The sequence below is a fragment of the Lactuca sativa genome, chromosome 8 (assembly GCF_002870075.4).
Source record: "Lactuca sativa cultivar Salinas chromosome 8, Lsat_Salinas_v11, whole genome shotgun sequence".
Classification (NCBI taxonomy): Eukaryota; Viridiplantae; Streptophyta; class Magnoliopsida; order Asterales; family Asteraceae; genus Lactuca; species Lactuca sativa.
The window spans coordinates 169,528,394-169,554,494 of NC_056630.2; the positions used below are offsets into that span (position 1 = coordinate 169,528,394).

At 39.4% G+C, this 26,101-nt stretch overlaps 2 protein-coding genes across 4 annotated transcripts; both read left to right on the forward strand.

The window, feature by feature from the left end:
* Nucleotides 1-855: 855 nt before the first annotated feature.
* LOC128127875 (uncharacterized) lies at nucleotides 856-2,382 on the forward strand. The gene is made up of 2 exons (XM_052766598.1): nucleotides 856-1,927; nucleotides 2,018-2,382. The coding sequence occupies exons 1-2, from the start codon at nucleotides 856-858 to the stop codon at nucleotides 2,380-2,382; spliced, it is 1,437 nt and encodes a 478-aa protein (XP_052622558.1).
* An 8,193-nt stretch (nucleotides 2,383-10,575) lies between these two features.
* On the forward strand, nucleotides 10,576-25,379 carry LOC111917588 (uncharacterized). Of its 3 annotated transcripts, none has more exons than XM_052766165.1 (12): nucleotides 10,576-10,726; nucleotides 10,874-11,030; nucleotides 11,110-11,242; nucleotides 11,340-11,493; nucleotides 21,299-21,455; nucleotides 21,545-21,680; nucleotides 22,073-23,132; nucleotides 23,374-23,542; nucleotides 24,057-24,319; nucleotides 24,614-24,770; nucleotides 24,860-24,992; nucleotides 25,075-25,379. In XM_052766165.1, exons 1-12 carry the CDS (start codon nucleotides 10,719-10,721, stop codon nucleotides 25,158-25,160), a joined length of 2,613 nt encoding a protein of 870 aa, XP_052622125.1. In that variant the 5' UTR covers nucleotides 10,576-10,718; the 3' UTR covers nucleotides 25,161-25,379. The 3 variants fall into 3 exon arrangements, 2 of the variants coding, with proteins under 2 accessions (XP_052622125.1, XP_023769022.1); XM_023913254.3 differs by having other exon boundaries at nucleotides 10,640-10,812; XR_006185874.2 differs by lacking the exon at nucleotides 25,075-25,379 and having other exon boundaries at nucleotides 10,640-10,812; nucleotides 24,057-24,230.
* Nucleotides 25,380-26,101: the final 722 nt, after the last annotated feature.

A 26,101-nucleotide genomic window follows, 5' to 3' on the forward strand; every position in this document is an offset into this window, starting at 1 on the left:
TACCCTTACCCACCTTATTATCAACGACCCAATTACTTGCCACAAAATCCTAACAACCCCAATCCACCCAATCCCCCTTAAGAGTTAACACTTAGACAAATGATAGAAACGGATGTTACTCATACACCTCTTGCTATTGTTTAACCCGCAAACTGCCGAGGAATTGAATTGAAGTCAAGTTTCATCTATCAACTAACCAAATTCCATGGGTTGGATAGAGAAGATCCTCAAAAGCATTTGAAGTCCTTTCATATGATATGTGTTAGCATGTTGCCCGACAATGTGACATTAGATGATTTCAAGTTAACCGCATTCCCGCTCACCTTGGAAGACAAAGCTAGAGAGTGGTTATTCAACTTACCACCGGGATCAATTCACACATGGGAAGAGTTACTCAAGGCCTTCAATAGCAAATTCTATCCCACCTCCCACATTTCAAGTCAAAGAAGTGACATTTTGGGGATTCGTCAAGGGGAAAATGAAATATTTCATGATTTTTGGGAGCGCTTCAATAATTTGTGTACAAGTTGCCCTCAACACAATATACCCGAACAACTACTTCCTCAACAATTTTATTAGGGTATGAATGAAAAAGATCGGAGGATGATTGATGCTTCAAGTGGTGGTGACATCTTCAACAAAATCCCTCACGAGATCCAATTACTTTTTGGTACCATTTCTCAAAATCAAAGGAATTTTGGGACTCGAAATGACATGAAGTGAAACTCTACACAAGTGGTTGGTGAAGTTAGCAACACTCAACATTTAGAATCAAAGCTCTTGGATTTGACTAATGTGTTAAGTCAAATGGTGGTGGGAAGTGGTCAACAATTGATGGTATGTGGTATTTGTGCAATGACGGACCATTATACAGATAAGTGTCCCACACTTGGAAGTGAACCGGAAGATGTGAATGCAATGGGCGGATATCAAAGTCAACCAAGACCCATGGGTTTTCAAAATAATTTCAACCCAAATTGGAGGAATAACCAAAACAACCCTTATTCACCAAAGCAAAATCCACCAAATCTTTTGATGAAACTCCAACATCCACAATACCAATCCCAAAAACCTCCATATCCACAAAATTCTTATAACCCTCCAAATTACCAACAACCTACACAACAAGGCCAATCAAGTGGTACCCATCAAATGAGCCTTCAAGAACTTGTCACTTCTCTTGCTCAAATCCAAACCCAATTTCAACAAGAAACCAAGAATACTTTCTCCAACATTCAAGCACAAATTGGAGACTTGGCAACCGCTCTCAACAAGATAGAACAAAGGGGTAGACTTCCATCTCAAACCGAGAAGAACCCCAATGTGAGTGCAATAACTTTGAGAAGTGGCAAAACACTTGGAGAAAGCAACCCTAAAAGAGTTTCAAGAGAAGAAGAAGATGAGGTTATTGTTGTTGAGCCTTCGAAGGTTGAAGCTACTCCAAAGGAACCGGTTGTGCCAAACGCTGATCAACCTGACTCTTCCAACAAACCCATCAAACCATTGGTCATACCACTTCCCTTCCCTTCCCGGTTAGCCTTTTCCAAGAAGATAGAGGAAGAAAATGAATTATTTGAAACTTTTCTCAATGTCCAAATCAACATTCCACTATTGAATGCTATTAAGCAAATTCCAATTTATGCAAAATTCCTCAAGGATTTATGCACCAAGAAGAGAAAATTCAAGGCAAATGAAAAGATTCAAGTCAATGCAAATGTGTCTGCGGTTATCCAAAAGAAGTTACCTCCCAAATGTAAGGATCCGGGAATATTTTCTATCCCTTGTACCATTGGTGATTTGCATGTCGAAAGTGCCATGCTAGATCTTGGAGCCTTGATCAATGTGACGCCATATTCAGTTTTTCAATCTCTCAATGTTGGACCTTTGGAAGAAACTGGAGTAATCATTCAATTAGCAGACAAGTCAAGTGTGTCTCCAAGAGGAGTGTTGGAGGATGTGTTAGTACAAGTTAATCAACTTGTTTTTCCGGCGGATTTTTATGTCATTGATCTTGAAGAGAAGACTCCTTCCAAATCATCTATGATCCTCCTTGGAAGACCTTTCATGCATACCGCTCACACAATCATTGATGTCCATAAAGGAAAGATAACTATGGAGTTTAATGGAGAAACCATTCACTTCAACATCTTTGAAGGAATGAGGTACCCTAGTAACATTTCTCCATTGCATCGGGTTGATGTGATTGAGCCAATAAACAGGATAAGCCCTAATGTATGCACAGACAAGATAATCATGGAAGATGATTGTAATCCTAAGAGGGAACCTCAAAGAAGATTGGATCCTCCAATGATGGAAGTGGTCAAGAAGAAGATAATTAAAAAGGTTCAAAAGGTGCAAAGAGAAGAAAAAGGCATTTCATGACAAGCACATCACCCAAAAACACTTTATTCCGGGTCAAAAAGTTCTTCTTTATAATTCACGCTTAAAGCTATTCCCAGGAAAATTGCGATCTTGATGGCATGGACCTTTTATTGTTGTAAAAATGTTTGATCCTAGTGTGGTTGAAATCAAGAGTTTGGAAACAAACAAAATCTTCAAAGTGAATGGGCACCATTTGAAACAATTTTATGAAGGCTTTGACACGGGAGAATTCGACAACGTAACAATGGAAACACCGATTTACAAAGGTTGACGAAAGCGGGGCTATGTCTTGGCAAAGACGTTAGATAAATGCATTGTGAATAAATAATCTCCGCTTAAAGTTTTGGGTGTTTGTAAACTCGAAGTTGGCCTAAAAATAAGCATATAGAAGTCTTCTAGTGATTTTGGTGAAGTTTGAAAAATTCCAAAAATTTGACTTTTGCGCGGGTGCCTGCGTAGACTTTGCGCGACCGACCCCAGCCGCGCAGGTCCCGAGATCCAAATTACACCAACATGGGGTGCTCTCTGATTGTTGCACGCGGGTGCCCGCACAGCAGTTGCGCGGCCGACCCCAGCCGCGCAGGTCCTGAGTTCCAAATGACCCCAATATGGGATGTATTTTGACATGTGCGCGCGGCTGCCCCCCCACCTGCGTAAAGTTTACGCGGGTACCCGCGCAAATATGTCATTTCATAAGAAAATTTCGAGCCATTTCATATGCGTCCTTTGTGTGACCAAGCTTTCATCCATGTGTATTTAGGTGGCCAAGAACTCCATCCAAGCATCATTATGCGACCCATGTGTTGCTTCCATACCGTCCTCGCGGGCCTCTTCCACCTTAATCCCAGTATCATCCTCCCTTACTCTCATCCTAAGCATTGAGGACAATTCTTAATTTTAAGCTTGGGGTGAGGTAATCTAATCTTTTATTTTTATTGCATTTAGGTTGTATATAGTTGCATTTAGAGTTAGTCATTTAGGGGATTCATAAAAATTGCATAAAAAATTCAAAAATATTGCATATTTTCTTTCTTTCTTTTCTAATTTTCATACTTTTTAGATCCATTCTAGTTTAAGTTCATGCATTTTTGTTCTCTCTTGTCTTCTCATCCCTACAGGTATCATAGCGCTGAGTCATAAGTATTGAATCATAGATTGGTCCCGAGTCTTGATATGGAATTCCTTGTATTTGATGAATGGGACACGTTTTGAGCCTCACAGACCACTTTAAGACCGCTTGTGTGGGGTCAGATGCAGGTAGCTTGATTGGGTCTAGGTGCGGAGGGATGTGGTTGGTCATGCCAATGTGTGCGAGCAAAGACTATCCCGGTAAGGTATTTTGAAGACATTGAAGATATTGAAGACTCACATCTTGGTTTTGGAGGGAGTACCCCTTAGTACTCCCGAGTCTCGTCCGAGCCTTGCTTAGTTAGATTCTCACCGCCTTTTTAGGATATGTTATCATTTTTCTAGGGGTCTAGAGTAGATAGTTAGATAGATTTTGTTTATCACACCTTGCATTGAGGTGCTTGATGAACTTTGAAGTGGGTCCCCCAATTCACATCTTTTGGGACCAAGTTTTTTCGGTAACACCCATTTTTGAGTCATATCCCACCCTTTTTAGTTGATCTTGGCACATTGTCAATGATTATTAGGTGTTCATGTTAGCCTCCATCCTATGTTACATGGTGAAATTCCTTAGACCTTCAAAGAAGACAAAAAAAATGAAGAAATTGGAAAAAGTGAAGAAAAAAAAAGAAACAATGAATAGGATTAAAGAAAAGCAACAAAAGCAAAGAAGAAAAAATGAAGAAAAAGAACAACACAAAAAGAAGAACAAGATTCCAAGTTCAAGACTCGTGTTATATATATGATTTGAAAAAAAATGTCAAGCAGCAAATGTGATTGAAGACCCAATAACAGAAGTTCAAGATTGAAGATTTAGGTTGTTAGGTTTAGATTAAGGATAAGTAGAGTTTTTATTATTTTATTTTATTTTATTTTTGATTTTTGGTGAGAAAAGGCCCCGACGATGAGACGGTAGACTGTAAAGGACAGTACAAGGGAGAAGCCTCTGAAACCGGATGTTTGCCCGGAGGCCGTGCTGCAAAACCCTATTTCGTTATTATACACTTTGGCCTGACAAATGTAGGAATCATAGTGTGTGAAGAGGCGCCTTTCCTTCATGCACTATGGTCTACATTGGTGATTTAAAGTGCCCCCACTAGGCGCATCTGTGTTTCCTTTGTCTTGCACACTGCGACCGCATCCATCCGTGATTTATTCGCCCATCAAGTGGTTAAGAATGTGGTTTATGGTTCTAAAGCGGGGAACATTTTGAAGATGAGTAGGGTCCATGAAGGACTAATTCTGACCATGTTGACTGATGTTGACCAAGTTCTATGGTATCTTTCTTTTTTCCCTTTTAGATAGTTCATCCCGAGCTCATTTTAGTCTTGTTCTAACTTGAGGACAAGTTAGGTTTAAGCTTGGGGTGATTTGATAGCTTATTTTATTTCCTTATTTTTATTAGTTAATTTTAGATTTTTAGATCTTTTTATAATTAATGTGTTGTAATTTATTTATTTTTCTTTATTATGGATCATACCGGGTGCTTGTTATGTTGCATGAGATATTTTGTAGGTTTTTCGGTGCTTATTGCGGTTGCGGGTTGATTGGAGACGGGCTTAGTGGGCTCCCAAGGCATTATTGGGCTTGGCGGAATCAAAGAAGAAGAATTGGGCTTTGAAAGTTATTGGCTTGGATTATTTGGGCTTGTGAAGATGGATCATAAATTTCTAATTTTGGGCTTGGAGCATCCATTTGGTGGCTAAATGATGATTGGTGGATTCAAATTACATGGACAATGGGGGGACCAAGGGAATCTTTGGTAGTGGAAGGATGGAGTGGTGGAATGAAGGACCAATAGCATTACAACAACATTTGCATGGGTGGAATTTTCATCGCGCTGGTACCCGCGCAACTGTGCAGTTCGGGCATTTTGGTCATTTGGCACACCATAACCTTTGGGGATCAGATCTAGAGGCTGATTCACGATTTTTCCACCATTGGAGACCTGCAAGAGGCGATTTTGGGAGCTAGAAACCATTTCCTTTCATCTTTCCAAATCTTAGGTAGTTTCTTTATGCAATTAGATTATTGTTCTTGTTACATTGTTGCCATGAGTGGCTAATACTCTTATTTGGTTGAAAACCAATGAATGTTTGTGGGTTTTGAAGGATTTATGTTGATTATCAGTTTATTCCATGTTTATGATTCTAGTTTACAATTCTTATGCTTATTTGATACTTTGATCATGAGCTTAGTATTTGATTGAGCAATGGTTGATTTGTTTCATTGATTTTGCATTGGATCATTGAATTTATCTAGAACAAAAGCTTTATGATGGTAGAAATCATCTCTAGCTTATGAATCATAGCTCCTTTATGGATGTGTAAGCATTTGACATCCTCTAGGAATTGGGGATTCCTTCATTCTTAAGGCTAATTGATTTCTTGGGATTAATTGCTTCAATTGACCCTTGATCTTAATTAAGAAGGTGTGTTGTGGGCTTCCCCAACCTCCATACTACCTATGAGGAATCTTGGCATATCATGCTTCATGATTGCTATAACCAATTTGGGATGAAGAATAAGCTTTGTATTAGATCCTAATGATAAACACACAAATGTTCATTGTGTTGAATTTCCTTAGTTAACCAATTATTTCCAACTTTTGAGCATCTCATCAACTTGCTTAATTGCAAGGTTTTTAGTTATTCAATTATTTTAGTTTTCAAGTAATCAAACACCCCCCTTTTAGTTTAATTGTAGTTAGTTAGTTTAATTTCACTAGTTCTATTAAATTGCATTGGTGATTGAATACAACCATTTCCCCGAGGATCGATATCCATTTTTACCATTATATTACGTTTATTTAGCAATCAAAGGGTGTAATTTGCTTGGTGGGCTTGACATCCCACCAAAAAACTAGTTCAATGAAAGTTTTTTCCAATCTTGTTAGCAAGTTGGGCATGTGTGATATATATGCACGAATTTGAGGGGTAATGATAAAATTTGTTTTTGAAATAATAGATATGTTTAAATTATGATATTTTAGAGAGCTATTAGAGATTTGGTTTTTTTTTTTTTTTTTTTTTGGAGATTGATTTCACATCATTCTCTTATAAATATTATAAATATTCTCTTATAAATATTATAAATATTGTAGTTCTTTTTGTCGTTTAATATATGAAACTGAAGCTTTAAGATGCCTCTGTAATTAAGTGGCCCAAAAAACGTCCACTAAAAAAGTCTTTGTGTACACTTATAAACAATACGATAAACAAATTCAAAAAATATCTACACTTTCAATGAACAACTTTGTCATTGGATACTTTATTTTAGTAGTCAAAATATTGCGATTGCGATTTTATAAAAGTATCTTATTTTAAATAACTTCATTTAAGTATTTAAAAAACATTAGAGTATTACGTTCGAAAATTCTTACTAAAAACTATATGGACAAATCTCATTATATTTCTTCAATTTGAAATCTTCATGGTTCACATACCATATATTGGCATGCTTTCCGATGTGGTCTTTAATCTCTAACAAAGGTTCACACTACAAGAATATTAAACTAAGGCGACGACGGCTATCCCGACGACAAACGTCTTCGCTACAGGTACCCTATGCCGACGACAAGTTGTCGCCATACCTTTTGAAACTTTTGACCAATTTCTTTTAACCACTACATCTGTGCCGACGACAAGTCGTCGCCATAGGTCTGGCGGGAACGACGAAAATGTTGGCGGTAATATGAAAATCTATACCGCCGACGTGTCGTCGGTATAGATAAAAAAAAAATATTTTCCATTTACTTTTATTCCAAGTGCCAGAAAAAGTGAACGACGTAGTTTTGGGATACCCTATGCCGACCACAAGTTGTCGGCACATGGTTTTTAATTTATATATATATATATATATATATATATATATATATATATATATATATATATATATATATATATATATATATAAGGAATAAATGATACGTTGTCGTTTATGTCGACCCTATACTGACGACATGTCGTCGGCATATGGTTATACCCTAAAACAGATATGCAACCTTCTTTCATTTGCACACAACGACTACCCAACGACAATATCCGACGATTAACCCAATCCAAGGTTGTTTCTACCCCTAATTTGTTTTTTATTGTTGTTTGGTATTGATTTTTACCCCTAATTTTGGGTTTTTTTGTGTGTAGTAACCGGTGGTGAAGCTCCACCGACCTAGTGACTGCCTCACCCTTCCACCGTCTAGTGTTGCCGCCTGTGGCCACCACCAGCCACCACCAGAGTATTACTTGCTTCTTTGACTAGCCAAAAAAACGGAACATCACAAGAACAAAAGGTTAGTTTTTTTTTTTTTGTTTTTTTTTGTTTTTTTTTTTGTAATTTTTATTGAAATTGAAATTGAATTGTGTTGAAATTGTTTGTTGTTTGTATATATATATATATATATATATATATATATATATATATATATATATATATATATATATATGATTGTGTAGTATATATATGTGATTGTTGTTTGTTGTATATATATGTGTTGTTGTTTGTTGTTTTTTTTTCTAATTGTATTGTTTGTTTTGTATATATATATATATATATATATATATATATATATATATATATATATATATATATATATATATATATATATATATATATGTGTGTGTGTGTGTGTGTGATTGTGTTGTTGTTTGTTTAGGTTTATACTTTAAACAAACTAATTGTATGAAATTGATATTGTTTAGGCATGAAATTGTATGAAATCGATATTGTTTATGTTGGTATATGAAATTGTATGAAATTGATATTGTTTAGGTTGGTATATAAAATTGTATGAAATTGATTTTGTTTAGGTTGGTATTTGAAATTGAAATTGTTTAGGTTGATATGAAATTTTATGTGATCTTTGTTTAGGTTGGTATGAAATTTTGTATGATTGTGATCTTTGTTTAGGTTGGTATAAAACTTTATGTATAAAATGTAAAATATGTATGAATTGTGTTTAATTTGTTTAGTTATTAATAGCAACATACTTTTTTTTTTATCTTTTTAATAAAAGTATTTTATTTTCATTTCTATTTGAAAGTTATAACATAAAACAAAATAATAAAATTACGTTGTTTAAATATATTATTATTAATTCGAGCAGAAGAAGACTGGGTAAGTGATAAACGAAATGAATATGTTGTTTAAATATATTATTATTAATTATAGTTTCTTGTTTAAGGAATATTATTATTTTTTGAATGTTTAAGTTTAGTTGTTTGTTTTAATTAACGTATATTAATTGTTTTCTTTATTTTAGGAGAAAATTCAAAATGAATATGAGAAAATGCAAAACGAGGTTGGGGAAGGAGGAGAAGTAAACGAGGAAGATGGTTAAAACGTGCCATTGGGATGAGACGTGGACATGCTCGCGGGGTGGGTAGGAGACCAACCGCCAACTTCGGTTTAATTCCAAATGAACAGCCTTCCACTTCCAAATTGTCTCAATCTCAACCCCAATCTCAATCCCAATTCGATGCACAACAAATACAAGAATATTTGCAACAATATAATGCATCATTGGCGGCTTGTATTCCGAATTTCCAACCACCATCATTTCCTAACTTTCTATTCAACTATAACACACAAGCAAGTAGCTCTCAACAAATTGCCGAAAGGATGGAAGAAGAAGGAGAAGGAGAAGGAGAAGGAGAAGAAGAAGAAGAAGAAGAAGAAGACGATTATGATAATGATGATTGATGTTTTTTTTAATATTATGAACAATGTTAGTTAACTACTTATTGTAATATTAAACTTGAATTTGATGTTTTGAATTTGAACAATGGTACCTATTTAATGTATTTCAATTGATATATGCTGCAATGTTTTTTAGATTTGTTAAAAATGCAGGAATGGTAATGTACAAAACCTGTAAAGCTAAAAAAAACAACCAGTAGCTATCCCGACGACTAGTCGTCACTATAGGTCCATAACCGTTAACTGATAAAACCCTATAGCGACAACATGGCGTCGTAATAGCTTCAACTTGTCCCGAAGACTAGTCGTCTCCATAGCTATCCCGACGACTTGTCGTCGCCATAGGATTTTAATAAAACTTTATTTTTTTCCCCGAAAATATCGTTGACAAAATCTGTGCCGACGACATGTCATCGCAATAGAGCTAGCTATACCGACAACGTCTATGCCGACGACCTAACAGACCTATGCCGACACGCCTGTGCCGACGACTTTTTCCTGACGACGTGTCGTCGCCATACCCTATGCCGACGACTTGTCGTCTCCATAGGGTTTGAAATTGTCGTCTCCACAGGGTCCGATTGTTGTAGCGTCATATATCGACTTAAAGTTCTTCTTTGTACACATTTGACATTGATAAGAAAGTTTATAGTTATTCTAATTAAATTCAATATATATATATATATATATATATATATATATATATATATATATATATATATATATATATATATATATATATATATATATATATATATATATATATATGCAAATAACTCTTGTCAATTTTACTTATTAAATAATCTGATATATTAATAATGTACTCTAAAAGTCATTGTACTTCACTGATTATGTGTTGATAAAGTCAATAGTCAATTATTGTAAATTAATACATGTTGAATATTTTCTTTTGTTTAGTAGATCTCCTCCTCCATTATAAAGCTTTAACTTTCAAATATACATACATAATATTTTATATCGATTATTAAATACTTTATTGATAGTTATCCACAATTGTATTGCGTAAGACTATCGTTTTATATCAAACTTACAATAATGTTAAGCAAAATGGTGAACTTTGTGTTGGAGTAACCCAAGGGATAAAGAGCTATGAAATCGAATGCTTTTATTGCCAGCTGTTTATTGAAGAACTGATGCCTCTTTAAACAGACCACAACTTCACAACTACTAGACTATGTCAGTCCACCACCACAAAGGCTCCTCGTTCTGAATTTACTAGATTCAACACTATAGCACTTGTTTTACATATTTCCGTTATCGGAGGTGCTTAAGTGAAAAACCCAAAAAGGAAAAGGTGTTTTTTGTAAATATAATATAAAGTCAACCCCTTGTATTCACGTTAACTTCATTATCCCCGGTCCATGCGCACACCATGTAATTTCTGTATTTAACACTCCACCAGCAAACTTTCTTTCTCCCGGCTCAAAATGAATTTATCCAATGCACGACCTGTTTCTGCACCATTGGCGAATCTTTCGAGCTTGATCAACTATGAGGAGGTATGTCTACCGTTAAAGGGTCCAATTCATTCTGTGATTGGCAACAGTGATGATCGGACTAATAATCGATTAATCCAATTCATAAGGTACTTTCAAGATGAAGTAGTAACTATTTGATTTCCAAAATAATGACATGAATTTGAACAGGAGCAAGACAGTGAAAGAATTGCATCTATCAGAGGCGTTGATAGTACCTGAAACCACAAGTATTTATGAAGCCTGCTGTCAGATGCTTGCTCAAAGAGCTGATGTTCTTGTACTTACTAACTCAGATGCGTTTCTCTCTGGGGTATTGACGAAGAAGGTTTGTCTTGAATTTATAATCACCCACACATTTACCAATTAATTTACATAAAGTTAATTACCTTTTCTGGTGTTTAAAGGATATTGCTACAAGGGTTAGTGCTCATGAGATTGATTTGGTGAACACACCTGTGTCAAAGGTGATGACAGAGAACCCATTTTTCGTTTTGTCTGATACTCTTGTAGAGGAAGCCCTGAATTACATGGCCAAAGGTTCGTAACAGTATTTAGGATGAATTGTATGTTGATTTTTGGTGTTAATTTGCTGAACCTTCTAACTAATCCTGTGAATTAATTTATGCGTATGCAGAACAATTTAAACAGTTACCTGTTGTGGAGAATGACAAGGTTATTGGTTTACTTGACCTGCTTTTATCTTTATTTGATGAAACCGCAAATACTGAAACAACAGCTGAAAATTACGACAAGGTTGTAGAAGCTACAGTGCAAAGAGTCACACAGAGGTAACATTTACCTTTTTTTTGGCAAGCAAAACATCATTTTTTGAAAAGAAAGTATTATTACACCTAATTAAGGATGAGTATTTTTGGATAAACAATAAATTTTTAAATTAAAAAACACCCACTATTATTATTATTACTAGTTATAATCTGTGGGAACTACGGTTATAAAATTAATTAAACTTTAATAGTTAAAATTTAAAATTAAGAGGTTTTTTTAGTTATATAAAATTATAATCATTGATTTAAATAAATATGTAACGACCCAAAATTCAAGACCAAAAATTTCTTTTAATAAAATATTACTTTAAGCAAAGACATCATTCCAAAACATAATCTGAGTATAAGTTTTCAAAACACATGTTCATTATTAGAGTAAACATTCCCAGACTGTCTAATCTATGGTGTGTGCCATGCGATCACCCCGAGCTCTTCCCTCCGCTACCGGAAGTACCTGAAACCAATACTGAAAACCCTAAACACGAAGCTTAGTGAGTTCCCCACCCTACCACATACCATACATAACCACATACTGCACATACTGGGCCGCGCCCGCTATTCTTGGCCTCGCCCCCTACCTCGGGCCCCACCCGCTACAACAGCCCCGCCGCTCCAGGCCCCGCCTGGCTTCGAGCCCCGCTCGGATACAGATCTGTTTCACTTAGGCCTCGCCTGTCATAGGGCCTCGCCCGCTAACATATAATAACACATAATCATACTGTAAAACATAATCTAAACATATACAATGGATCATGTCCTAAGGCCTCGCCTATCCTGGGCCTCGCCCTTGACCTGCTACTGACGAGACATGGAACCTCGTCCATGCTCTTACTGATAGTGAGATACGGGCCCAGCCCACACTCACTCCTTCCCTAACTTGGGCCTCGCCCCTATTCTGCTGCTAATGAGATGTGGAACACCATCCACACTCTGCTATCGGTGAGATACGGGACCTCACCCACACCCACCTCCCTACCAAGCACATACATGTATCACACAGACAACAAGTATAAACTATCATAGAAACCAATCCTTGGGCACCCGCCCGCTATCATTGGACCTCGTCCTGAATTTCATACTAGCATACTGTGCCTAGAGCTAACCCCCGGGTCTTCTACTCATAGCTACATGGGCCGGCATTATGGCCTTAGACCCATTCACACAAAAGGAAACCCACCTGCACTGGCTGAACTTGCTGATGATCCCACTAGCTGCTGCCCGACCACTCACTGAACTCCTGCTCTACTAGCTTCCCGAGCTATCAATACCAATGCAATACTTAGTTTAACTGACCCCCGACAGTTAACCAAGTCAATTCTGGTCTAAGTCAAAGTCCTGGTCAAAGTCAACCTTTCCAGGTCAACCCTACTCGCCGAGTCCACTTACTGATTCGACGAGTTCATATACTCAGGGTCCTTTTATTCGCGACATGACTCGCCGAGTCAGTCCATGACTCGCCGAGTCCAACGATTAACGAGTCGTGACCTGACCAACTCGCTGAGTCTCCACCCGACTCACTGATTCGAGTCTCAACTCGAAGGGTTTGGGGTTTCGCGACCTGACTCGCCGAGTCCAAGAACAGACTCGTCGAGTACCAGGTAATCTTCATCCAACTCGCCGAGTTGTTCTTCCAACTCGCCGAGTTCATGACCAACTTCATCCGACTCGACGAGCTGTTCATCCCACTCGTCGGGTTCCTCCTCATCTTCATGCTACTCACCGAGTCCACTCGAAGGACTCGCCGAGTTCATTCAGATCTACATACATGCAGAGGACTTTTGAGTCATGCATGGACTCCAAACTGTAGATCTACCCTTCCCAAGCCTAAACCCCACGTAAAGTTGCAAACTTTACGTGTAAAGATGGAGATCTAGACAAAATACACCATAAACTAGGGTTTAAGGCCAAAGGGCTTCAAAATCGACTCAAGGGCTGATACTTTATGCTTCTCCAGTCCATAACACACTTGGATCTGAAGTAGCAACTCCAGATCCGGCTTCTAACTCATAAGGGTGGCTAAGCATGGCTTAAAAGCCCCAAATCTCACAACTATAGAAGATCTAAAGGGGAGAAACGACTTAATACCTTCAATATCTCAGAAAGGTTCCCCAATCTTCAGATCCAAGGCCAATCCTTGAAGCCCCAATGATTTCCCCTTCTTCTTCTTCCTTCAAATCACTCAATATGGATTGGGAGCTTGAATGGGCAACAATAGGGCTTGGGGTTCGGTACTCTGGGTGCAAGAGGCAGTAAAGGAACTCTAGGGAAGAGAATGAGCCGTTTAAATAGGCTCCAAGTCCCGAATTTAGGGTTTTCCTCGCACAGACCAGACTCGTCGAGTCACCTTGGCCGACTCGCCGAGTCAGTCACTTACTCCTCGACCCGGATCCCGCTCGGACTCGCCGAGTTCCTCCTTGGACTCGCCGAGTCGCCCCTTAAAATTAGGGTTTTCTTTCCCTTCTTGGCCTTCCAGATTTTGGGTGTTACAACTCTCCCCCACTTAAACTAAACTTTGTCCTCGAAGTTTGCTATGGCCCACCGCCTGCGATCTGCCTCCAATACTCCACCAATTATTCCAACACCAGCTGCCTACCTTCGCTGGTCTTCCGCCCGATCATTCTGACTAGCATCAATCCTTGCGGATAATCATCTCGAGTCAATCCTGACCCTGAGCATCCTGGAACACAACTTACTCAACCGACAATCCTTCTGGTACTCACCGAGTAATACACTGAACCCATAGGGGTTCTCCCTTTCCTCCCTTGCGCGATTTCCTTGCCTCCCCCAAGGCAAGACTCCATAACCGACTATTTCCTCTGCCACTGTGAAGACCCTATCTTCACCAATTCTATTACTCCCGCTACTTCCAGTACGGGTCATTATCGCCAGTATCCACTGGGCATTCCTTCCTACTATAAATTGATGTCGAGCACCCTACGATCAACTAACTGAATTCCACCATACGCTGCATATTCGCACTGCCACTGCCTGGCAATTCTATTGTTCCTCTTCTGACTTCCGGATGAACTGAGACCACCCTTGTCCCTACCAAGCTATCAATAACTGGATTACCAGCTTCCACCGATCGCTGACCCAACACAACTCCTAGTCGCTCCCAGCGACTTCCGAAGGAACTTCGACCACCTATAACTGCTCAATCTATCATGCCATCCAGGCGCTACAATCCTGGGATCCTCGATCCCCTTCCTCGACACTAAGGTCCTTACCAGGTCCCACCTGTGCTACTAAAACTCATGGGCCTCGCCCACGGGTCCCACCCGCCTCTAACTTCCTAGTCCCACTAGTCTAACCACTCTCGCTCGGGCCTCGCCTACGGGTCTCACCCAACCATACTACTAAGCAACCCAGCTCTCAGGTCTCACCTACACTGCTAATCTCATATGGGCCTCGCCCACGGGTCTCACCCAACTATATCCTGGAGCAGCCTCTCCCAAGGTTTCACCTCTCTAGGGCTATGCAGGCAAACTCCCTATCATTCTCATCCACTACCATTCATGATCCCTACCTGACCACTAGTAGATAAGGGCCTCGCCCCAACTCCGCTATTCGAAACTACCAAGGAATGCTACGGCTTACCCGTAGTCTAACAACACTTCCACCACTGACCGCTAGTACAAAGGCACCCATGTACCATCAGCTCTCAAGATCCTCACTCCGACTCCCTCGAGTCCTTTGTGCGATCCACAACCTGAATTCCCAACCACGCATTAACCATTACCATTACACGCACTAACTGATGGAGAGTTTCTCAAACTCCTAACCCTGAATCCTCAAACCATCAAACGCTGAACTACTTCTTTTCCTTCTCAGAGGTCACGCACTCATCCTGGGTCTGCGTGCTCCTACCTTTGCACACTCGGAGGATTCTCCCCCACTTCGATCCTGCTTACCTCTTGTTACTCAATACTCAAAAAGAAATCCCGATCTTTGCTACCATTCCATAATCCATCTACTGAGGAACCCAAGCCCGCCATAGCTAGGGATTTAACCAATCCATCTCTAACACTATACCACTCCGCACTAGTGAGACGTACCAAATCCCTCCCAAGCATGCTACAGTTACTGCATCCTTCGAAACCTTCTTCAATAGAGCACATCCCCTAACTATCATACAAATCTCCAAGGTATGCAGAACCATAACAATATAATCATGCACAAATAAAAGAACTGAAAATGGAAATTGCATACCTGCAACGTCCGACATTGCTCGTGTCTCCAAGGTTGTCATCTGAAAAGCCCTGCTCCCTGCTGCAGGTGCCTCTACCCGGCCCTGACAGCCATCTGTGATCCTCAAGGTTGCAGGGGCGGGTGCCATCACCCGTCCTTCCGAAAACAAACTGGGACACTGGGCTTTCTTGTGGCCCCGCTGATGGCAGTGAAAACATAACAAGTCTGATCCCTGCACGGTGGTAACAGTACAATCCCTGCTGAAATGACCAGTCCGACCGCACTTGAAGCAGCCAGACTCACCACCGCTACCACTCCTACACGCGCCCCCGTGCGCCCTACCACACTTCCCGCACCGACTGTGGTCCTGATAATCCCTTGATCTCGAATCCGATCCCGTGGGCCTTTTGCCCGTACCCGCAGCTACCTGAACCTCATCCGGTTTCTTCTTCCGGATTTGCTCCAAATCAATTTCCCTTTCTCTAGCCCGAGAAATCATATCTTCCAGCGTCTTGCAGTCGGAACTGCTCACGAACTCCCTGATGTCAGCCCTCAACATCTCGTGGTATCGGGCCTTCTTCATCTCCTCATCCGCGACATACTACGGTACAAGAAGAGCCCTCTCCCTGAACTTGGCGGTGATCTCCACCAAGTCTCAGTAGTCTGCGTCAAGTCCTGAAACTCTCGTGCCAGCTGTTGCACCTCAATAGTCGGTGAGAACTCTGCTCTAAACCTGGCCGAGAAATCACTTCGTGTCATCGCGTCCAACGCAGCATCATCTCCCTGGGCCTGACCAATCTCTTCCCACCAATCTCTCGCTCTGTCCTTCAGAAGACAGGAGGCGAGTCTAACCTTGTCCCCCTCGGGTCACTTGCTCGTACGAAAAGCGTTGGCAACATCAGCCAACCATCTGCTACTAGCAATGGGGTCCCTAGCCCCATGTTAATCTGGTGCTCTGCAGGCCCTAAACTCTCGAAATGTCAAGGTACGTGCTCCCAACAAAGCCATCATCTCGGTACGGAAGGCTCCCAGCCTCTCATCCAAGATCTCCAGTATACCCTCCTTGACCGTGCCAAAGATCACAGGAGTCTGAGCTAGAATACTGCGCGTAACCTTAGCTGATATTAACTCTCTCATCCGCTCCTCGAGCTGCTCGGCCCCTGAACCCGAGTCTGATCCCTCTCCGGCGACTGATCCGCCCACTGGTCTCTCTCGCAACATCACCATGCTGAAACACATAACACAACCACTATCAGAATACCCATCACTGCTACGAGACCAAACACACGCACTACCAGGTTCCCGGTATTGCCTCGACCTTTCCCGAATCGAGTACGGATCCTCTGCTTTCAGTAGTACGGGCCTATACTACCTTCCACATCTATCTGTACTTTCCTCAAGAACTGCTTCGACTCTACCAGGTCCCTTTTTTCACTAGTACTGCTCCCAGCACTACCTCATCCTAGGCTTACCCTAGGGAAACCTCTAACTCAACTCAAACCAGTCCTCAGCTTCTGAAGGTCTCCTTGTGATGCCAATTAGCCATCACCTAGATACCATCACATGTGACGAGGCTCAGATAATCCTTCAAGTAAATGACTCGTCCCTACAACGGTTAGACTCAGACAAGAGCTGCGCAATAGGACCAAATCCAGCACTCTGAGATTATTCAACCCTGATCACATGTGACGTGTCGTACCCACCTAATGACTAACTCCCATCACTCAGAATCCCACTATGCACAAAGCAAGCAACATTCAGACGAGGGAAAATCTAACCATAACATACTCAAGCAATCATATCCACATAGCAAGAATCTGAACTAGCATGCAACACAACTCATAAACTCAGGCATAACCTAAACAGGCTATCCTACTACTGTCTAATCAGCACTATCGTGCAGCTCAAAAGCACATATATATACAGGCACATAAGGCATCATCCCTAGATCCTTATTCCTATTCTAGCATGCTGTTCTATCATAACATAAACTTGTATGGGTATTTTGGGGTACTTACTTGAGCTCGGTTGATTGCATGCACCACACCCTTTTTCTCTTTTCAAAGTTTCTTTCTTTTTGAATTACTTTTGCTTTTCTAAAACTGTTTTCTTTCCCAAAATTCTTTTTACAAAACTGTCTTTTCATTTTAGAAAACTTTTTATCCGACCCCTTAGTTTAAGTTCAGGCACACCCGAGAGTATGTCCGAATCCCTCAAACCAAGGCTCTGATACCAACTTGTAACGACCCAAAATTCAAGACCAAAAATTTCTTTTAATAAAACATTACTTTAAGCAAAGACATCATTCCAAAACATAATCTGAGTATAAGTTTTCAAAACACATGTTCATTATCAGAGTAAACATGCCCAGGCTGTCTAATCTATGGTGTGTGCCATGCGGTCACCCCGAGCTCTTCCCTCCGCCACCGGAAGTACCTGAAACCAAAACTGAAAACCGTAAGCACAAAGCCTAGTGAGTTCCCCACCCTACCACATACCATACATAACCACATATTGCACATACTGGGCCACCCCTACCTCGGGCCTCGCCCGCTACAACGGCCCCGTCGCTCCAGGCCCCGCCTGGCTTCGAGCCCCGCTCAGATACATATCTGTTTCACTTAGGCCTCGCCTGTCATAGGGCCTCGCCCACAAACATATAATAACACATAATCATACTGTAAAATATAATCTAAACATATACAATGGATCGTGTCCTAAGGCCTCGCTATCCTGGGCCTCGCCCTTGACCTGCTACTGACGAGACATGGAACCTCATCCATGCTCCTACTGATAATGAGATACGGGCCCAGCCCACACTCACTCCTTCCCTAACTTGGGCCTCACCCCTGTTCTGCTGCTAATGAGATGTGGAACACCATCCACACTCTGCTATCGGTGAGATACGGGACCTCGTCCACACCCACCTCCCTACCAAGCACATACATGTATCACACAGACAACAAGTATAAACTATCATAGAAACCAATCCTTGGGCACCCGCCCGCTATCATTGAACCTTGTCCTGAATATCATACTAGCATACTGTGCCTAGGGCTAACCCCCGGGTCTTCTACTCATAGCTACATTGGCCGGCATTGTGGCCTTAGACCCATTCACACAAAGGGAAACTCACCTTTACTGGCTGGACTTGCTGATGATCCCACTAGCTGCTGCCCAACCACTCACTGAACTCCTGCTCTACTAGCTTCCCGAGCTATCAATACCAATGCAATACTTAGTCTAACTGACCCCCGATAGTTAACCAAGTCAATTCTGGTCTAAGTCAAAGTCCTGGTCAAAGTCAACCTTTCCAGGTCAACCCTACTCGCCGAGTCCACTTACTGATTCGACGAGTTCATATACTCAGGGTCCTTTTATTCGCGACATGACTCGCCGAGTCAGTCCATGACTCGCCGAGTCCAACGATTACTGAGTCCTGACCTGACCAACTCGCTGAGTCTCCACCCGAATTACTGATTCGAGTCTCAACTTGAAGGGTTTAGGGTTTCGTGACCTGACTCGCCGAGTCCAAGAACAGACTTTCCAAGTACTAGGCAATCTTCATCCAACTCGCCGAGTTGTTCTTCCAACTCGCTGAGTTCATGACCAACTTCATCCGACTCAACGAGCTGTTCATCCCACTCGTCGAGTTCCTCCTCATCTTCATGCTACTCGCCGAGTCCACTCGAAGGACTCGCCGAGTTCATTCAGATCTACATACATGCAGAGGACTTTTGAGTCATGCACGGACTCCAAACTGTAGATCTATCCTTCCCAAGCCTAATCCCCACGTAAAGTTGCAAACTTTACGTGTAGAGATGGAGATCTAGATAAAATACACCATAAACTAGGGTTTAAGGCCAAGGGGCTTCAAAATCGACTCAATGGCTGATACTTTATGCTTCTCCAGTCCATAACACACTTGGATCTGAAGTAGTAACTCTAGATCAGGCTTCTAACTCATTAGGGTGGCTAAGCATGGCTTAAAAGCCCCAAATCTCACAACTGTAGAAGATCTAAAGGAGAGAAACGACTTAATACCTTCAATATCTCAGAAAGGTTCCCCAATCTTCAGATCCAAGGCCAATCCTTGAAGCCTCAATGATTTCCCCTTCTTCTTCTTCCTTCAAATCACTCAATATGGCTTGGGAGCTTGAATGGGCAACAATGGGGCTTAGGGTTCGATACTCTGGGTGCAAGAGGCAGTAAAGGAACTCTAGGGAAGAGAATGAGCCGTTTAAATAGGCTCCAACTCCCGAATTTGAGGTTTTCCTCGCACAGACCAGACTCACCGAGTCACCTTGGCCGACTCGCCGAGTCGGTCACTTACTCCTTGACCCGGATCCCGCTCGGACTCGCCGAGTTCCTCCTTGAACTCGCCAAGTCGCCCCTTAAAATTAGGGTTTTTTTTCCCTTCTTGGCCTTCCAGATTTTGGGTGTTACAAAATATGTAAAATTATATATCATTTTATAATTTGTATTAATTTAATTTTAATTTTTATTCTAATGTTGTTAATTTAATGTAATTAGAATGAGAAATTTAAAGTTTGAATTTTGAAATGGATAATCAATATGTTAACAAATGATATGCATTAATTATAAGGTGAAACATGATAAAAAAAATAAAATTTGCATCAATTATGAGGCTTAATGTGGTGATATATGTCAAAAATAGATTAAAAACTACTATTTTATTAGAATAGAAAGATTATTATTATTAATATTATTATTTTGTCTAAAATGGCTCATTTTTGCTAAAGATATTTTCTCGAGAAAATGACAAAAATAGTCATTTACACTAATGACATTACAAAAATAGCAAAAAAAAAAATCAAATTACAAAATTAGCCAACGATTTCGCAGATGGAGATGCCCCATCTGCGAAATGAGCATCTCATCTGCGAATGTACAAGCACCTAAAACACAGCTGTTCTTTAGGTGGTTGTACATTCGCAGGTGCTTTTAATTTTTTTTTTTAATTTTTTTTCTGTATATATAGGGGTAAAATCGCAGATGGAATAGGTCCATCTGTGATTTACTCTCACTCTATCTGCGAAATTGTGGTATTTTTTTGTATTTTTTTTTTAGTTTGACTATGAAATAAATTGGTTTGACTACGAAATCATTTCATTTCATAGTCAAATATCATTTTGGTTGTTATTTGTTTAGGAACTTTCTCTACAATTTGCTCAAAAAATGTAGTCAAACCAATTCATTTCATAGTCAAACTTAAAAAAAAAAAAATACAAAAAAATACCACAATTTCGCAGATAGAGTGAGAGTAAATCGCAGATGGACCTATTCCATCTGCGATTTTACCCCTATATATACAGAAAAAAAATTAAAAAAAAAATTAAAAGCACCTGCAAATGTACAAGTACCTAAAGCACAGCTGTGCTTTAGGTGCTTGTACATTCGCAGATGAGATGCTCATTTCGCAGATGGAGCATCTCCATCTGCGAAATCGTTGGCTAATTTTGTAATTTCGATTTTTTTGGCTATTTTTGTAATGCCATTAGTGTAAATGACTATTTTTGTCATTTTTCTCATTCTTGAAAAAGTAACTCAATTAACCGTGTTTTAAAATAATATATTTTACATGCTGTGCTTCCGACAGGGCTTTAACTGTGGTGGAATTGCCTCCAGACTATGCGATGATTATACCTGAAACCGAAACTATATACGACGCCTGCTGTGAGATGATTAAAAATCGAAATGATGCTGTGGTACTCACTGGCTCAAATGTGATATTCAGTGGTATATTGACGAAAAAGGTTTGTTTTTAATCTCAACATGAATTTAAAACCAATCCATCGTTGATTGCTCCATCAGTTTCCCTAACTACGTTTTTTGGTATTTGAAGGATATTGTAACAAGAATCATTCCTTGTGGTATCGATATTGTAAACACACCTGTCTCAAAGGTGATGAGCAAGAAGCCAATTTTTGTGTCCTATGATAGTCTTCCCGAGCATATCTTGCCAAACATTGTACTCCAAGGTTTGTATCCAGTAGGAAAAATTCCATCTTCATTTTTGTTTCAGTTGGTTATTTAGTTCTTTGTTATTAGTTTCCTTTACAATTTTTTTACTTGTTGTAAATAGTTTATTAACGTTGCTTTGTAATTCAATTCATAACTCAGTTTTAGTTTCATAATAAAAGCCTTTGGTACCAAGTAATATGTCCCCTTTTTTCTTCCTGCACCTTGTTCTTCTTCCTCTTTTTATCTGCTTATTTCTCTAGTCACATGCCACTGTTTGTTCCTTATTTATGCTGTGAGTGTGAGCTCATGTAGTTTCTTATATATCCACCCCTTATCTCATTCTTATGGGAGCCGGGTATTGTTGCCATTGTTGCACCTTCTAATCAAGTGATTTAAACTATGAATGCAGGACAAGGGACACATTTGCTTGTTGGAGAGGATGATGAAGATGATGGTTTTATTTACCATTCACTGAGTATACAGGGTGGTGTTCTCCCCAATACAAGAACGACTACTACAAAACATAAATTTCCCGATGCTCCACAACATACATCTGTAGACCCCTCAGAGCAATCAAGTAAACCGCTTCAAGGTGTGAATGGAAATGGTGATTGCTATGAAACAGATGCTCCTGGTCTTACACCTTTTGTGCACGTGTCCAATTCACCATATCCCGACGTTGATCCTTATGATAAATTAGTCGTCCCTACAGTTATGCCACGTCACCCGAAGCAATCAAGCGAACCACTTTCAAGTGTTAATGGCAATGGCGAGTGGGATGAAACAGATGGACCTGGTCTTACACCTTTTGTGCATGTGTCCAATTCACCATATCCTAACGTTGATCCTAATGAGAAATTTTCCGACCCTACAAACCCCGAGGAATCAAGTGAACCACTTCCAGGTGTTATTATCAACGAGGAGTCGGAAGAAAGTCATGGTCCTGGTCTTACACCTTATAGTCGTATTAGCAATTCACCATATCCAAACGATCAGCCTTTTGATAAATTAATGGCCCCACCTCCACAACATACAGATGTACGTCCCCCGGAGCAATCAAGTGACCCACTTCCAGGTGTTAATAGTAACGACGAGTGGGATGAGAGTGAGACTGATGCTCCTGGTTTTACACCTTTTTCGCAAGTCACTAATTCCCCATATCCCAATGATTCTTGTGAGAATTTAGTCGACCCATCTCAACAAAATACAACTGTACATCCCTCGGACAAATCGATAAATCCACTTCCAAGTGTCAGTGAAAATGTTGCATGGGACGGGACTGATGGTCCTGACATTGCGCTTTCTGCTCAGGCGACTATAGCTCCAAATCTAAACAATATTGTTGATGATTTAGTCCCCCCTCAACCACAAGCAAATTTAGGTTCCCTTGATGAATCAAGTAATCTAGTTCAAGCTGTGAATGGCAAGGGTGATGATAAGAAAAACAAAAAACCATCCATTAATATGCGGTACGTCAATGATGAATTAGTCACTACTTCATATTTTAGCATTAGCAAGAAAAAAATGTTGCTTGCCTTTCGATGACAATTAATTTTTGTTCGTTCCATGAAGGACCTCACCGATATACTCGAAATTAGGGACAAATAGTTTGTCTGAAAATATATCATAAAGCAAACACTCTCCGTTTTTCAACTAAACATCTAAATCTTGATTAGCTATGCTTTAATATGATACCATGCATTTTGACAGGGTTTCAATAGTAGAGAAGACAGTGGAGCAAATGGGCATATCAGAGGCCTTGATAGTATCTCCATCCATAACTATTTATGAAGCTTGCTATCAGATGAGTGCTCATAGAGCTGATGTTCTTGTAGTCACCGACTTAAATGGGTTACCAACTGGGATACTAACATACAAGGTTTGTCTTAAATTTTAAGTCAAGCCATCATTTACCTGTTTGTGTATCCTATATTGGTGTGATACAGTTTTCTAAGTGGTTATATATTTTGGAGCCTCTCCTCTCTCCAAACGTGTTTTTTTGGAAATAATATTGGACTCCACATATATATAAATATATGTGGAGCATAACATTGTCTCTCCAAAAGAGCTCTTATATAGAGATAAAAGGCTCCAACATATATAATAACTCATAAGACTATGTCATACTGATGTGAGATACACTATCACCCCACTCAAAGTCGGAGGCTCGATGAGGATATACAGGGTTGTGCTAAGCTACGGGGGTGCAAGACCCCCCGCTCCGATACCATGTAAATATATGTGGAGCTCGTTATTCTCTCTCCAAAAGAGCCCTTATGGAGACAGGGGAGGCTGCAACATATATAGCCATTTGTTAGAGTTTATCCTACAATGTAGGATAAAATAACATTACCATGTTAAAGAAGGTTGATTAACCATTTTGTTGTTTGAAGGATATTGTAAACACAGTTATTGCTTCTGAGATTGATTTGGTGAACACACCTATCTCAAAGGTGATGTCAAAGAACCCATCTTGTGTGATGTCTGATACACTCTTTGTGCATGCACTTAAAGAGATGGAAGATAAAAGATTTACACAGTTACCTGTTACTCAGAAGAATGGCAAGGTAATTGGTTTATTTTATAATATGGGGATGTTCTATCCTACTAAATTCGAGAAAGTTGTAGAAGCTGCAGCACGAGGATTTTCTCCGAGGTAGTATTTACCTTTTTTTATATTTGTTGCGACCAAACCAACATTCTTGCAAATAAATTATAACACCGTATAAGAATGATAAATTTTAGATAAACACAAGAAATTAAACTGCACAAATGCGCCTTTCATACCTGTTTTAGAATGGACCCTTCTTTAAACAATAATTTCTTTGACTTTTTCAGAAGAACAATGTTATTTCTCTAGCGACGAGCACTCCCAAATTTGAACATCCTAAACTCAATTAACTATAATTCCAAACTAATGATGTTTAACGATTGACGTGCATTTAAACAGGGGTCTGAAAATGAAGCAGATGCCTCTAGAGCATGCCTTGATGGTACCTGGAACAACAACAATCTATGAAGCATGTTGTCGGATGGCTGCTGGAAAATTTGAGGTTGTAGTACTCACCAACTTAGATGGATTCTTGATGGGTATATTGACAAAAAAGGTTTCTCTTCAACCTTCACCTTAATTTAAAATCAACCCAATAGAGATTATTCCATCAGTTTCACTAACTATCCTTTTTGGTGTTTAAAGGATATTGTAGCACAAGTCATTACTAATGCAATTGATATTCAAAAAACATATGTATCGAAGGTGATGAAAAAAAACCGAATATGGGTGTCTTGTGATTCTCTTCCTGTGGAAACCATGGAAGATATTGTGAGAAGTATGTAACTTTCAAAAATAAAAAAACTATATATTGGTCTTTGGTGAACCTTCTAATCGTGTGATTTAAATTATGCGTGCAGGTGTATGTTTAGATTTTCTTGTCATAGAAAATAGCGAGGATAATGAATTACTTTATCTTCCATTGGATGGATGTTTTCCTCATTAATGGATATCATATTCTCGTTATTCTAAAGTCGATGATGTGTAAGCTTTTGAATTTTGTGTCTACAACCACTAATGCGAGTTAATTACTAAAGAACACATGTCCCCTAATACCTTATTGTAACTTTTAGTTTTTCGTGTTTAAGATTTGATATCTATAAATATTTATGACATATACTTTATGTAATAAATTATACTTGTTGCATTCAGAAAATTATTTCTATATTGTTATTTTGAAATTGGGACAGGGGAACGGGGGGCTTCTTGTTTTGAATTTAGCTTTAATAATGAGAATCCATTTTAGATTGATTCCGAGACTTGTAAGTTATGATTGGCAGTTTATATAATCTTTCATAAGGGGATAGGCTTTGTAAACCAATATCATGGTTTCATGTGTGTTGGTTGCACCCTAACAAAATATTTGTCTAAGGTCTTCAGAAAAGTTTTGACTGTGATGCAACTACTTTGTTTATGCTACGAGCTACCAACTTTTCCCTCAGGCTTTCATTTGGATTTCCTTTAGATATAAAGTTCCTTTGTATTGTGAGAGTAGAAGTGATGGATTTTGGCTTTAGTTTTATATCATGAGTTACAATAGTTGTTATTGGTTCTATTTCTGATGTTTATTGGGATTATGGTGATTTCAATAGTGTAACTTTGATTGGTACAAAGACTTTCCGCAATGTATATGTTTCATTAACTTAACGAGTTTTTGAATGATATTTTTGGATTTTTTTACAATGCGTATGGGTGTCATGAATCTTCATACAATATCATAAGGTATAAACCCTGATAATGCTCACTAGGCTTCATAAACCTACCATACTATTTAATATGTATTTAGATTTGAAATTTAATTGAATAATTTGAGAAAGAAATGCTTTAGGATATTTAGACGACTTATGGATTACGATGTTGATATAGTTTTTACTTTAACTATTATCT

Coding starts and splice junctions, on each gene's coding strand:
- LOC128127875 (XM_052766598.1), top strand. CDS start 856: ATGACGGACCATTATACAGATAAGTGTCCCACACTTGGAAGTGAACCG. Junction 1,928..2,017: donor TCAATTAGCAGACAAGTCAA/GTGTGTCTCCAA, acceptor TTGATCTTGAAG/AGAAGACTCCTTCCAAATCA.
- LOC111917588 (XM_023913254.3), top strand. CDS start 10,655: ATGAATTTATCCAATGCACGACCTGTTTCTGCACCATTGGCGAATCTT. Junction 11,031..11,109: donor CTGGGGTATTGACGAAGAAG/GTTTGTCTTGAA, acceptor TGGTGTTTAAAG/GATATTGCTACAAGGGTTAG. Junction 24,320..24,613: donor GCACGAGGATTTTCTCCGAG/GTAGTATTTACC, acceptor GCATTTAAACAG/GGGTCTGAAAATGAAGCAGA.